General features: G+C 37.7%; 1 protein-coding gene across 1 annotated transcript in view; it reads left to right on the top strand.

Annotated features, from left to right (window-relative positions):
* The window catches only part of TMEM244 (transmembrane protein 244), a 28505-nt gene that overhangs the window by 9235 nt on the left and 3642 nt on the right, over positions 1 to 15628 (top strand). Inside the window, exons 2-3 of the mRNA XM_025383581.1 lie at positions 4672 to 4757; positions 6903 to 6976. Of these exons, the coding sequence (XP_025239366.1) occupies positions 4672 to 4757; positions 6903 to 6976 (160 nt within the window). The remainder of the gene's footprint in view (positions 1 to 4671; positions 4758 to 6902; positions 6977 to 15628) is intronic.

The raw sequence follows: 15628 nt of genomic DNA, 5'->3' as shown, positions 1-15628 counted from the left end.
AGTCATTTAGAACTGATAGTGCTCCCCTTATTGTCCAACCAATCAATAAAATTGAGTTGGAAAACTGGGAGATAGAGTCAACAGTTTCCTCTCCCTTAACCCCCACAAGTTATCCATTCTGTTTCCTTAATAGTTCACATACCTGTCCTCCTCTCCATTTCCATTGCAAACCCATTTAAATGCTTCCCCCGACCTAATGGCCCCTCTCTAGTCTATACTACTCCTTAAATCTTTCAGTCTCCCCAGGGCCTTCAGAGATATGCAAAATTCCTCATTAAGGCGTAAACTTCCCTTCACCTCTGACTTCAGCTCTTTAAACCTCTCCTACCAAAACTCCTCTCCATCAAGTTTGGCTTCACCCAGGTCTTTGCAAGTGCTTCTTGTGCCTATGGACACCCCTGCCACTGCTCCAGCTCATCATAAGTAGAATAAGGGTTGAGTCAGAGCAGCACTTGCGTCTCAGCTCAGCAATTTACTGTTAAATGTTCAGAAAGTTACAAGAGCTCTCTGAGCCTCATTTTTTTTCTCTCTAAAAAAGGATTCTACCACTCAGAAGTTTTATAAGGATTAAATGAGGTAATGCAGATGTGATATCGTAACTCAAGAAAACCTACAATAAATGTTGTCAAAGATTTTCTGGGGAATGTTCATGCCCCCTTCACACACGTGCATGGAAGCACACAAACACACACACGTAACCTACCCATTCTCTGCTGTTGTCTTGCTTGGGCTTACATAGCACTCCATACCCTCCTCAATTATACCTCTTCTCTTTGTATTGTAGCCATTTTTTCACTCATTCTTGCCTCTAGATCAGTAGTTCTCAAAGTGTGGTAATAGGTACAGCTGATGCAGCATCAGCTGGGAACTTGTTATGAACACAAATTCCTGGAACCCATCCCAGAATTACCAAATCAGAAACTCTGGGACTTGGGCCCTGTAATCTGTGTTTTAATAGGACCTTAATGTGAGTCTGATGCTTGTACATTTGAGAACAACAGCTCAACTGCATCTCTATGGCTTGGACCACATCCAATTTACCTTGCATTGCCACCCCACCCAGTAACTATTTGTCAAATGAAAAAATTGGAAGAATAAATCCTAATAATGATGTGAGGCCATAAAAGGATATAAAGCAGAGGAAGTGATGGTCTGATTGTTTTTTAGAAAATACTTACATTCCATAGACTCTGTAGGGTGTAGATTCGAGGAAGAACATACTAAAAGCAAATGAATTTGCTTATGAGAAAAGTATTATTTGAAAATCTAGACTTATAATTCAGGTAGAAAAATTGTTTACAAACATTATACCTTGCTTTTCCAAATATTTCTTACAAATCATTTTAAAATATATTATTTTGATATTATATTAATATTTAATGTTTTCTAAATTTGTCAGGAAAAGTAAGTGTATCTCTATGTAAAGTTTGTCAACAAATATATTGTCTCACAAATTATAATTTAATTTTAAAATGGTGCCAAATGTCTTATACAGATTTAGTATTTGTAGGTTTTCTGGGTATGTAGTACAATCCTCATGTTTGGATTATACAAGGGAAATTTTATAGTAAGTGAATGTATTAAAACATTAAAATGTTATTTAAATTTTAATATTAACAGAGATAAGAATAGTTTCATGGTTGAAAATACGTGTTAGTATAGAGACTATATATTATTCATCTTATTTTGGATTGAAATGAAATAAAGCAATCATCTAGAAAGATCTAAAGGCTATTAATGCTCAAATTAAAAGAAAAACAATTGATATATCAATACATGGTAGAAAGAATAAAGCAAACCCAAAGACACATGACTCTTAAAAAAATTATAGTGCTGAAGAAGCTCCCAGCTGCTCCGTTTTACATACCCATCTCCCAGCAGCAAATTCTTATTCCAGCAGTTGGGGAAGAATTGAGCCAGTTGATGCACGGGCCTCAACTCAGGCAATACCTCCACATTTTCTTTTGACCTTCAAAGACCCTTTGCTACAAAATGAGGGCTTTTAGCTATTTCCGTATTGATTCCTTCCCAGTGGAAGATGTAGTTTCCTGCCCAACTCCTTCTTCCCTGCTAATAGAACTCCAATTTTTCTTTTATTGAGGCAGTAGGTGCCTGTCCCCGGAAGCGCAGTCATGATGTCATAAAGCTGCCATGGTAAACCCTTTTACTCTACCTGTGATTGTTCAGTAAGTGGACATGTGGCCCTGTGGCGGACAATGAGACATAATGGGAAGGATGTTTGCGGCTTCTAGGAAGGATTTTTATTCTCTGATAAAAGAAAGACAGCTGTGGGAAGAAGGTCTCTTTTGTACACATTCCTTTTAAAAAATCATGTTGTGTCAGCTATCATGGAACCACAGGCTATGCAGGTCTTAGGGAGAGAATGAGGAGCTTGGACAGGAGAGGACCAAGGGTTGAGGAAGGAGAGACTGAAGGTCATAAGGGAGGAGAGATTAAGAGACAAGGAATGTGAAGGCCAGGCGCGGGGTGGCTCATGCCTGTAATCCCAGCACTTTGGGAGGCCGAGGCAGGCGAGTTTGAGACTAGCCTGGCCAACATGGAGAAACCCTGACTCTACTAAAAATACAAAATTAGCTGGGCTTGGTGGTGCATGCCTGTAATCCCAGCTACTAGGGAGGCTGAGGCAGGAGAATTGCTTGAACCTGGGAGACTGAGGTTGCGGTGAGCCATGATAGTGCCATTGCACTCCAGCCTGGGCAACAAGAGCGAAACCCTGTCTCAAAAAAAAAAAAAAAAAAACAGAGACAAGGAATGTGAGATCCTGAGGGTGAACTGGAGATAAGAATCAGCGAAGAGAGATGAGACTTGGTGAGCAAGGCTGGGGGTGGACATAGGCAAAGAGTAGGGGGTGTTGAGAATGGTGTGGGAGCAAGGGATGGGGGAAGACTCTGAAGGTCCCAGAACCTTGGAGTCCTGTTTTCTCATGGCCCTCTCAGGCTTCACATCCTACCCATTTAAAAATAGTTGGAAGAAGTAGGTTCTTGGTAGATCTGTAAATTTGGTCCATTCAGCCACTTGGTTGTGGTCTACTCTCTGCTAACTAGCTTTTCCTCTTGCCTCTAGCTGTGGGCTCCTTCTGTACCTAGGCAAGTAAAAATATGTGATCAGTTTGGTGAATTGGTCATTCAAGTAAAATTAATAATAATCCTAAAGTGCTGGAGTGTGGGTTAAGCAAAAATGGCTTCAAGATTCTAAAATAAAAGAATAAACTGAGTAAATTGAGCATTTCTCATGTGAAATGCTGCGATCTTTATTATAGTCATAAGGATATCTTTGAAAAGGTTAATAGCGAAGTTTGGCACATTTTTGATTGTTTGTTGGCTTTTTAAGTATTTCTTCATGTGAATTGCCTATTTATATACTTTGTCCATTTTTCTATTGGTTTGTCTTTTTCTAACATTTGTGTGAGTTTATATATTATAGATATCAATCCTTTTCCTGTGATATATATTGCAAATATTTTCTCCCAACCTATTCCTTGGCATTTAAGCCTATAATCCCCTTGAAATTTATTGTGGTGTCTGGTACAAGACTGAAATCTAATGGGATTTTTCTGTTTAGAAGTTAGACTATTTTCACAAGACCATTTGTCAAATAATCTTTCCAATTCTCATTAATCTGCAGTGCTTCTTTCTTAGGTCTCAGATGTGGAAGAGTCCATTTCAGGACCATCTATTGTGTTTTACCAAATTGCTCTGTAAATTCTTGTACAGAGGTTTAATTATTGTGGTATTATGTGGGTTTTTTGTTAATATTATTTGGAATTTACCTGTTCTCATCTTTCTATAGGTTGGTGCAAAAGTAACTGTGGTTCTTGCCATTATTATTATGACTGGCAAGATTATATTATTATCACAGCTGAGGTTTAGAGTCATTTTGTCAAGTTAAAATACAAATGTTGGTATTTAGGAAGTTTGTTCCAGTAAATGGAGCGTAAGTGATATGGATTTGTATATTGCATTAATTCTTGGTGCAAATGTGTGAGATGGTAACCTCTTCAGCTAGCAACATTTTAAAAATATGTAGTGTTTTATAAATTTGTCAGGAAAAGTCAGTGTATCTCTATATAAAACTTGTCAACAAATATATTGTCTCACAAATTATAATTTAATTAAAAAAATAGTTCCAAATGTCTTACACAGATTTAGTATTTGTAGGTTTTCTGGGTATGTAGTACAATCCTCATGTTTTTTGATTACACAAGGAAAATTTTATAGTAAGTGAATGTACTAACAAATTAAAATGTTATTTGAATTTTAATATTAACAGAAATAAGAAAAGTTTAATGGTTGAAAACACATACTAATATAGAGACTATATATTATTCATCTTATTTTGGATTGAAATGAAAGCAATCATCTAGAAATATCTAGAGGCTATTAATGTTCAAATGAAAAGAAAAACTAACTGATTTCAATACATGGTAGGAAGGATAAACCAAACCCAAGACACATGACACTTAAGAAAATTATACCGTCGAAGAAGCTCCAAGATGGACACTTTGAAGTCCTTCCCATCCCATGGGTCCTTAAGCAATACAAGGCTAGCCAGCACTATCTAGTAATCATTCATCATCTTTTGCCAAACTAGTTACCAAAGACCATGTGAAAAATCCCAGGCTCTTGGACCTCACATCTGTTTTCTCCACAGGTTGTTTTGCAGAAGCTTCTTCTGTGTGTCATCCTGTTCTACACCGTGTACTACGTGTCCCTGAGCACGGGGTGCGTGTTGTTTGAGTAAGTAGCACATTGTCTTCAAACAGAATTAAAAAGCTAACATTGAATAGGAAAGACTTTTATAGTTAACGTTTCATATGTCTTTATGGATTAGAGGATGTGGATTTTTTTTTAAGACATAGTTTCTTACTTTTGTTTATTTTTTATTTTTTGGTAGAGATAAGGTCTCACTATGTTCTAGGCTGGTCTTGAACCCCTGGCCTCAAATGATCCTCCTGCCTTGGTCTCCCAAAGTGCTAGGATTACAGGCATGAACCACTGCATCCAGCCTACTTTCATTATTTAAGTGAAAATAGGCAAATGTTCTATCTCTGAAAATGATAAAAGTAACAATCATGAAATGAAGTGGATAGAATCAGTTAGGACTGTTTCTCTTACCTCTTTGGAGGATGTTCATGGAAAGAAAGTGAGCCCATCACTCCCTGGTCTGGTATTGAATCAGAGAAGGCTTGAACAAGAAAGGCGCTTAAAGATCATCCACATCCAATTTAAATAATTTCTGTTAGGTTGGAGATAGCTTTTGGGAGGCAAGAGACCCAAGTTCTTACTAACTTTCTGAATCATCTTGACCAAACTACAGTGTATCTCCTATTTCAGTGCCTTCATTTGTCAAATGGAATAATCCAAAAAAGAGTTATTATGAGAACAAAATGGGATAATACACGTATTTTAATGGTATTGTTTTTATGTAAGTGTAAAACGTATTTTTTCAGGTAATTTTTTGTCTTGCTATGGTTGAATTTTGTCTCTACAGATTTTGGCTGCCAATATATTGGTTGCCTTGAGATTCATTATGTGTATTTACAAATGATTTCTTAGAAATTGAGTGCTTACACAATTTAATTTTATTGTGCAAGCAAGGAATTCTATTTTAATGTGCAAATTAATAGCAATATGCAACTATCAAAAAATAATGGTACCAGTGTTTGCAATGGAAAGAATGTTACTCAGCATGCTTGCAGGCAAGCCCATGGAGGAAGTATCTGGCGCTCACATGCAGCCTCAGCCTCTTTGGTGGGACTGGAGATGGTGAGGCTATGCCCGGGGCAAGGAGAAGGCAAGACTCTGTAGGATTCTCTGAGCATTCAAGGGTTTGTAGTTAACATGAGTCAGAGGTGAGGAATTTGAAGTAATTAGACCTTAAAGCTTCAGGAGGCAGCAAACTGGTTGGCCAGCTGCACACAACTACAAACTTGGGTATAGTAAAAAGTCCAGTTGTATGCTTTATAGTCTCAGATTTTATAACAGGAAGGGAACTCAGAGATTAATCTCTTCAATTTACAGATAGGAAATTGGATCCCAGAGAGGTTAGGTGACTTGCCCAAGTTCATGGTTATAGCACCACCGGGATTAGAACCTGTATCTTGTTGCTTTTCAAGCCTCCGCTGTCTCCATGGTATTACATTCTCCTTCCATGTTTGATGGCAGGAAATACCAAGATTCTAGCTGAGATATCAAATAAAATTAAGTCCACTTGGTGGACAAAGTGGAACTTAATTGGACAAAGAAGACAATGTGGACAAAATGTTATTTGACTGTCATCCAAGTCAGCCAGTTTTTAAAAACTCTTTCTTTTTAGCTCACTTCATTTTTTTCTGCTTAGCAAGTTTTTTTATATAAATGGTATCATATAATAGGTGTCATTTTATAACTTTTTTCAACATTACATTTCAAAAATATATCCATGATGAGATGTATTTAGCATTTTATTAATTCTAACTGCTACAGTAGCTCACTTAATCTTAAAAAATATGTTATAGCACCATTTGGGTGAACCTATTTTACATCTGTAGAACTACTGGTTTGGCCCTAAAGTGAGCTTACATTTTGTAGCTAGACATTGCCTTGTCCCTTGTTACCTTTTTTCCCTCTCACCTAATGATTGATCTGAAAGTTTGCTGTAACTGTTACCACAACTTGTAATTCTAGCAAGAAGAGTGAGACGTTTGAGTCAGAAAAAAATTCTATAGAGATTATTATCTTCACCGGTGATTTCTTCCCATTTCAGCCAGTTTTGAAATGTGCCATAATGTGGGTAAATCGAGTAACTTATCCTTGTATGAGAATAGTAATATGCGTTGCTTTGATGTGCAGTTATGAACTGCTTCATCCAGAGTAAACTGTTTTCATTTATAACATCTTTAGGGTGCATGAGTTGGATGTCCTGGCACCATTTGATTTCAAAACAAATCCCTCATGGCTCAACATAAACTATAAAGGTAATTGTTTTAATTTAAAATTCTTATCAATTAGTGAACAAAATGCCACTAAAAATAAATTTTTTAGTAAAAAAATTTTAAATATCAGGCCTATCTCGCAGTCATCTATGTATTTTATCTGACTTCAAAAATTAATTAGGAAAAGTGCTATCAAAAATTTTAAAGTTGTAATTCCTTGGAGGTGGAATAAGATGGAATAAGTGGAGAAAAGGAAGGAGAATTCTTATACAAATGTTCATTTCATTGTATTGGGGGTGAATTGTTATTCATTATTTTTAAAGAAAAGGAAGAATAATAACTTAATGTGTTGATGTAGAAAAATATTTGTGAGATATAAAATAGAAAATTAAATACAGCAAAAGAGTTCATATAATACAATTTCATTTTTGTAGCATAAAGTAAAATACATGGTGTCAGTGATAAGAAGTCTGGAGAATTATGCAACAAATTATTATCTCCCATTTGGGATGACAGAGAACTTTCATTTTCTACTTTGTACATTTCTGCTTGGTTTTATTTTTCTTCCCAAAATAGTAGAGAACTTGTTGCAGAAGAAAAACAATAAGAAAGAATACACTAAGGCAAAATTTGTCTCTCTTAAATTTGGCATTTTTGTTGAATAGTTATTAATTAATATCTAGTATGTTCATTAACCTTATGTATATTAATAATTACACCTATGTACCTTGAATATATGTAAAATATTCTTGTTTGGGGGCTCTTCATGGTGAGTTTCCTACATCTTTAGAAAAGTAAAATTTTAATGTGTTCTATCATAAAATAAAACATATTAATTAATGAAAGTTTAGAAAATATCTACAAGCAGAAAAAAGTAAAATAAATCATATACTTACATTCTATATACAGTAATTACTCTTAATATTTTGTTAAGTTTTTCCCTATTCTTGTTTTTTAATGTATTGTCAATTCCTTAAATCATACAATTCACTAGAAAACCATTGGAGAATCTTTTTGGGGTACAAATATGCAAATACAGAAAAATTGCTGGAGGCCAGTGAAATGGGATTTCTAGTATAATTTGTATAGGAAACTTGTTCAGTTAGAGTTACTGAATTGAAATAGAAAGCTTTAGAACAGCCTCCTCAAATGGGTATCCTTTTTTGGTGCCATTATTGATTCAATTTTGGATAGCAAAGCATATGTGAGAACGAGATACTTCGATTCTGAGATACAAGAGGTCTAACACTTTATCTTAACTTTTGGGCACTTCCCTAGCTTTTACCAACACTATCCACAAACGATTAAAAAATATAGTCCCAGTAAAGAGTCAGGTATGGTCCATGTGTGTGTTTTGGGTCAAGGTAGAGATTGAACACTCAACTGTCATTATTTAATTCTAGTCTTTGGGTCAGTCATTAAAGAAAGGGCAGTATCACAGGCTTATTGGAGAAGGCTGTGTTTTTTCATAGCGGAGACCAGTGATGATCTTTTACATAGCAGGGATTAGTGAAGATCCCCAAAATGCCTGGCAGAGTTTACAGTCCTCCTTTCCTCTCATGAAACACAAACATTTGTACAAAGATATCAATAAACCCTCAGCCTATTAAATCTTTAATTTTGGGCTTGGGGAGATAAATGTCATAACTCTTCAAAGTTGTTGCTCTGAGAATCTATACTTGTCTAATCTCAGAGATATTAATAAATTATAAGAGTAATCTTAGAGACTTTGGCCTGTATTTATTATGGTCAGGTTTTGTGTAGGTTTCAATAATTTTGTCACCCAAGAGATCAGTTTTAGCAAGGACACTGGAAAGTGTGAGTCCAGTTAAAACACTCCAATTACTAGTATATTTCCTCTGCATCGCAGAGAATAGTTTGCAAATTTCTTTCATTTTACATTAAAATCCTCCCAACAATTTTTTGAGATAAATAATACTCCATATTCCAATTTATGGAGAAGAAAACAGACTTATCTAAAAGTTAAAATCCTGCTCAACATCTTATAACTCTTTTTTATTATTATTATATTTTAAGTTCTAGGGTACATGTGCACAATATACAGGTTTGTTACATAGGTATACATGTGCCATGTTGGTTTGCTGCACCCATCAACTTGTCATTTACATTAGGTATTTCTCCTAATGATATTCACTCCCAGCCCCCCACCCCCCGACAGGCCCTAGTGTGATGTTCCTCGCCCTGTGTCCATGTGTTCTCATTGTTCAACTCCCACCTATGAGTGAGAACATGCGGTGTTTGGTTTTCTGTTCTTGTGATAGTTTGCTTAGAATGATGGTTTCCAGCTTCATCCATGTCCCTGCAAAGAACATGAACTCATCCTTTTTTAAGGATGCATAGTATTCCATGGTGTATATGTGCCATATTTTCTTAATCCAGTCTATCATTGATGGACATTTGGGTTGGTTCCAAGTCTTTGCTATGTGAATAGTGCCTCAATAAATGTATACGTGCATGTGTCTTTATCATAGAAAGATTTATAATCCTTTGGGTATATGCCCAGTAATGGAATTGGTGGGTCAAATGGTATTTCTAGTTCTAGATCCTTGAGGGATTGCCCCACAGTCTTCCACAATGGTGGAACTAACTTACACTCCCACCAACAATGTATAAAAGTGTTCCTATTTCTCCACATCCTCTGCAGAATCTGTTGTTTCCTGACTTTTTAATGATCGCCATTCTAACTGGCATGAGATGGTATCTCATTGTGGTTTTGATTTGCATTTCTCTGATGACCAGTGATGATGAGCATTTTTTCATATGTCTGTTGGCTCCATAAATGTCTTCTTTTGAGAAGTGTCTGTTCATATACTTTGCCCGCTTTTTGATGGGTTTGTTTTTTTCTTGTAAATTTGTTTAAGTTCTTTGTAGATTCTGAATATTAGCCCTTTGTCAGATGAGTAGATTGCAAAAATTTTCTCCCATTCTGTAGGTTGCCTGTACACTCTGATGATAGTTTCTTTTGCTGTGCAGAAGCTCTTTAGTTTAATTAGATCCCATTTGTCTATTTTGGCTTTTTTTGCCATTGCTTTTGGTGTTTTAGTCATGAAGTCTTTGCCCATGACTATGTCCTAAATGATATTGCCTACGTTTTCTTCTAGGGTTTTTATGGTGTTAGGTATTACATTTAAGTCTTTATCCATCTTGAGTCAATTTTTGTATAAGACGTAAGGAAGGGATCCAGCTTTCTACATATGGCTAGCTAGGTTTCCCACCACCATTTATTAAATAGGGAATCCTTTCCCCATCTCTTGTTTTTGTCAGGTTTGTCAAAGATCACATGGTTGTAGATGTGTGGTGTTATTTCCAAGGCCTCTGTTCTGTTCCATTGGTCTAGATATCTGTTTTGGTACCAGTACCATGCTGTTTTGGTTACTGTAGCCTTGTCGTATAGTTTGAAGTCAGTGTGATGACTCCAGCTTTGTTCTTTTCACTTAGGATTGTCTTGGTTATGTGGGCTTTCTTTTGGTTCCATATGAACTTTAGAGTAGTTTTTTCCAATTCTGTGAAGAAAGTCATTGGTAGCTTGATGGGTATAGCATTGAATCTATAAATTACTTTGGATAGTATGGCCATTTTCATGATACTGATTCTTCCTATTCATGAGCATGGAATGTTCTTCCATTTGTTTGTGTCCTCTTTTATTTCGTTAAGCAGAGGTTTGTAGTTCTCCTTGAAGAGGTCCTTCACATCCCTTGTAAGTTGGATTCCTATGTACCTTATTGTCTTTGTAGCAATTTTGAATGGGAATTCACTCATGTTTTGGGTCTCTGTTTGTCTATTCTTGGTGTATAGGAATGCTTGTGATTTTTGCATGTTGATTTTATATCCTGAGACTTTGCTGAAATTGCTTATCAGTTTAAGGAGATTTGGGGCTGAGACGATGGGGGTTTCTAAATATTCGATCATGTCATCTGCAAACAGAGACAATTTGACTTCCTCTTTTCCTAATTGAATACCCTTGATTTCTTTCTCTTGCCTGATTGCCCTAGCCAGAACTTCCAACACTATGTTGAATAGGAGTGGTGAGAGAGGGCATCCCTGTCTTGTGCCAGTTTTCAAAGGGAATGCTTCCAGTTTTTGCCCATTCAGTATGATATTGCCTGTGGGTTTGTCATAAATAGCTCTTTTTATTTTGAGATACGTTCCATCAATACCTAGTTTATTGAGAGTTTTTAGCACGAAGGGCTGTTGAATTTTGTCAAAGGCCTTTTCTGCACCTATTGAGATAATCATGTGGTTTTTGTCATTGGTTCTGTTTACATGATGGATTACGTTTATTGATTTGAGTATGTTGTATCCCAGGGATGAAGTCGACTTGTTCCTGGTGGATAAACTTTTTAATGTGCTGCTGGATTCGGTTTGACAGTATTTTATTGAGGATTTTTGCATTGATGTTCATCAGAAATATTGGCCAAAATTTCTCTTTTTTTGTTGTGTGTCTACCAGGCTTTGGTATCAGGATGATGTTAGCCTCATGAAATGAGTTAGGGAGGATTCTCTCTTTTCTATTGATTGGAATACTTTCAGAAGGAATGATACCAGCTCCTCTTTGTACCTCTGGTAGAATTCGGCTGTGAATCCATCTGGTCCTGGACTTTTTTTGGTTGATAGGTTATTAATTATTGCCTTAATTTCAGAACCTGTTATTTGTCTATTCAGAGATTCAACTTCTTCCTGGTTTAGTCTTGGGAGGGTGTATATGTCCAGGAATTTATCCATTTCTTCTAGATTTTCTAGTTCATTAGGGTAGAGGTGTTTATAGTAGTCTCTGATGGTAGTTTGTATTTCTGTGTGATCAGTGGTGATATCCCCTTTATCATTTTTTATTGTGTCTATTTGATTATTCTATCTTTACTTCTTTATTAGTGTTGCCATCAGTCTGTTTTGTTCATCTTTTCAAAAAACCAGCTCCTGGATTCACTGATTTTTTGAAGGGTTTTTCATGTCTCTATCTCCTTCAGTTCTGCTCTGATCTTAGTTATTTCTTGCCTTCTGTTAGCTTTTGAATGTGTCTGCTCTTGCTTCTTTAGTTATTTTAATTGTGATGTTAGGGTGTCGACTTTACATCTTTCTTGCTTTCTCTTGTGGGCATTTAGTGCTATAAATTTCCCTCTACATACTGCTTTAAATGTGTCCCAGAGATTCTGATACACTGTGTCTTTGTTCTTGTTGGTTTCAAAGAACATCTTTATTTCTGCCTTCATTTTGTTATGTACCCAGTAGTCATTCAGGAGCAGGTTGTTCAGTTTCCACATGGTGGTGCAGTTTTGAGTGAGTTTCTTAATCCTGAGTTCTAATTTGATTGCACTGTGGTCTGAGAGACAGTTTGTTGTGATTTCTGTTCTTTTACATTTGCTGAGGAGTGTTTTACTACCAATTATGTGGTCAATTTTAGAATAACTGCAATGTGGTGCTGAGAAGAATGTATATTCTGTTGATTTGGGGTATAGAATTCTATAGATGTCTATTAGGTCCACTTAGTGCAGAGCTGAGTTGAAGTCCTGGGTATCCTTGTTAACCTTCTGTCTTGTTGACCTGTCTAATACTGACAGTGGGGTGTTAAAGTCTCCCAATATTATTGTGTGGGAGTCTAAGTCTCTTTGTAGGTCTCTGAGGAGTTGCTTTATGAATCTGGGTGCTCCTGTATTGGGTGCATATATATTTAGGATAGTTAGCATTTCTTTTGAATTGATCCCTTTAGCATTATGTAGTGGTCTTCTTTGTCTCTTTTGATCTTTGTTGGTTTAAAGTCTATTTTATCAGAGACTGAGATTGTAACCCCTGCTTTTTTTTAGTTTCCATTTGCTTGGTAGGTCTTCCTCCATCCCTTTATTTTCAGCCTATGTGCGTCTTTGCATGTGAGATGGGTCTCCTGAATACAGCACACCAATGGGTCTTGACTCTATCCAATTTGCCTGTCTGTATCTTTTAATTGGGGCATTTAGCCCATTTACATTTAAGGTTAATATTGTTATGTTTGAATTTAATCCTGTCATTATGATGTTAGCTGGTTATTTTGCCCATTAATTGATGCAGTTTCTTCGTAGCGTTGATGGTCTTTACCATTTGGCATGTTTTTGCGGTGGCTGGTACCGCTTATTCCTTTCCATGTTTAGTGCTTCCTTCAGGAGCTCTTGTAAGGCAGGCCTGGTGGTGACAAAATCTCTCAGCATTTGCTTGTCTGTAAAGGATTTTATTTCTCCTTAACTTATGAAGCTTAGTTTGGCTGGATACGAAATTCTGGGTTGAAAACACTTTTCTTTAAGAATGTTAAATAGTGGCCCCCACTCTCTTCTGGTTTGTAGGGTTTCTGCCAAGAGATCTGCTGTTAGTCTGATGGGCTTCCCTTTGTGGGTAACCTGACCTTTCTCTCTGGCTGCCCTTAACATTTTTTCCTTCATTTCAACCTTGGTGAATCTGACAATTATGTGTCTTGGAATTGCTCTTCTTGAGGAGTATCTTTGTGGTGTCTCTGTATTTTCTGAATTTGAATGTTTGTCTGCCTTGCTAGGTTAGGGAAGTTCTCCTGAATGATATCCTGAAGAGTGTGGTTTCTAACTTGGTTCCATTCTCCCATCACTTTCAAGTACACCCTTCAAACGTATATCTGGTCTGTTCACATAGCCCCATATTTCTTGGAGGCTTTGTTCATTTCTTTTCAGTCTTTTTTCTCGAATCTTGTCTTCTCACTTTATTTCATTAATTGACCTTCAGTTACTGATATCCTTTCTTCCTCTTGATCAAATCGGCTATTGAAGCTAGTGCATGCATCACAAAGTTCTCATTCCATGTTTTTCAGCTCCTTCAGGTCATTTAACATCATCTCTACACTGTTTATTCTAGATTAGCCATTCATCTAACCTTTTTTCAAGGTTTTTAGCTTCGTTGCGATGGGTTAGAACATGCTCCTTTAGCTCGGAGAAGTTTGTTATTGCCAGTCTTCTGAAGCCTACTTCTGTCAACTCGTCAAACTCATTCTCCATCCAGTTTTGTTCCCTCTCTGGCAAGAAGCTGTGATCCTTTGGAGGAGAAGAGGTACTCTGTTTTTTAAAATTTTCAGCTTTTCTGTTCTGGTTTCTCCCCATCTTTGTGGTTTTATCTACCTTTGGTCTTTGATGTTGGTGACCTACAGATGGGGTTTTGGTGTGGATGTTCTTTTTGTTGATATATATGCTATTTTTTTTGCCTTGTTAGTTTTCCTCTAACAGTCAGACCCCTCAGCTGTAGGTCTGCTGGAGTTTGCTGGAGGTCCACTCCAGACCCTGTTTGCCTGGGTATCACCAGTGGAGGCTGCAGAATGGCAAATATTGTTGCCTGATCCTTCCTCTGGAAGCTTTGTCCCAGAGGGGCACCTCCCTGTTTGAGGTGTCTGTCAGCCCCTACTGGGAGGTGTTTCCCAGTCAGGCTACATGGCGGTCAGGGACCCATTTGAGGAGGCAGTCTGTCTGTTCTTGGAGCTTGAACATCATGCTGAGAGAACCACTGCTCTCTTCAGAACTGTCAGACAGGGACGTTTAAGTCTGCAGAAGCTGACTGCTGCCTTTTGTTCTACTATGCCCTGTCCACAGAGGTGGAATCTATAGAGGTAGCAGGCCTTGCTGAGCTGCAGTGGGCTCCACCCAGTTCATGCTTCCAGGCCTCTTTGTTTACACTGTGAGCTACTCAAGCCTCAGCAATGGCAGACACCCCTCCCCCCATCAAGATGCAGTGTCACAGGTCTATCTCAGACTGCTGCACTAGCAGTGAGCAAGGCTCCGTGGGTGTGGGATCTGCCAAGCCAGGCAGGGGAGGGTATCTCCTGGTCTGCTGGTTGCTAAGACTGTGGGAATAGCACAGTATTTTGTCAGGAGTGTACTGTTTCTCCAGATACAGTCTGTCACGGCTTCCCTTAGCTAGGAGAGGGAAATCCCCCAACCCCTTGCACTTCCCAGATGAGGTGATGCCCTGCCCTGCTCACCCTCTGTGGGCTGCACCCACTGTCCAACCAGTCCCAGTGAGATGAACCAGGTTCTTTAGTTGGAAATGCAGAAATCACCTGTCTTCTGCGTCAGTCTCTCTGGGAGCTGCAGACAAGAGCTCTTCCTATTCGGCCATCTTGGAACCGACTCCATAACTCTTTTTTTTTTTTTTTTAAAGAGACAGAGATTCACTCTGTCACCCAGTCTGGAGTGCAGTACAGTGGCATGATCATAGCTTATTGTAATCTCAAACTCCTGCACTCAAGAGATCCTCCCATCTCAGCCTCCTGAGTAGCTAGGACTATGGGGCAAACTATTATGCCAGGCTAAGTTTTTTTCAATTTCTTTTAGAGACAGAGTCTTGCTATGTTTCCCAGGGTGGCCTTGAACTCCTAGCTTCAAGTGATGCTCCCACCTCGGCTTCCCAAAGTACTGGAATTACAGGTGTGAACCACCGTGCCCAGACAAGGTCTTATGACTCTTAAGCTGTAAAAGCGAGACTAGAATGCTGTTATCTTGACTTCAAATTTTGTATTACTTCCCTTAAGTCACGCTTTCTTTCCTATCATGAACAAAGCATAAGTATTCTCCATTAATAAACATGAATACAGCTTGTGCAAGACTAAAATCACTATCTCCAAGCAGCTGCAAGTTAACCTATAAAATCTCTAAATGCTGACAAAAGAGGCATCTCTCTTTCTCTACAATAATG

The sequence above is a fragment of the Theropithecus gelada genome, chromosome 4 (genome assembly GCF_003255815.1).
Source record: "Theropithecus gelada isolate Dixy chromosome 4, Tgel_1.0, whole genome shotgun sequence".
Taxonomy (NCBI): Eukaryota; Metazoa; Chordata; class Mammalia; order Primates; family Cercopithecidae; genus Theropithecus; species Theropithecus gelada.
Note: the sequence above shows the minus strand (reverse complement) of the source record. Positions and strands in the feature narration are given on the sequence as shown.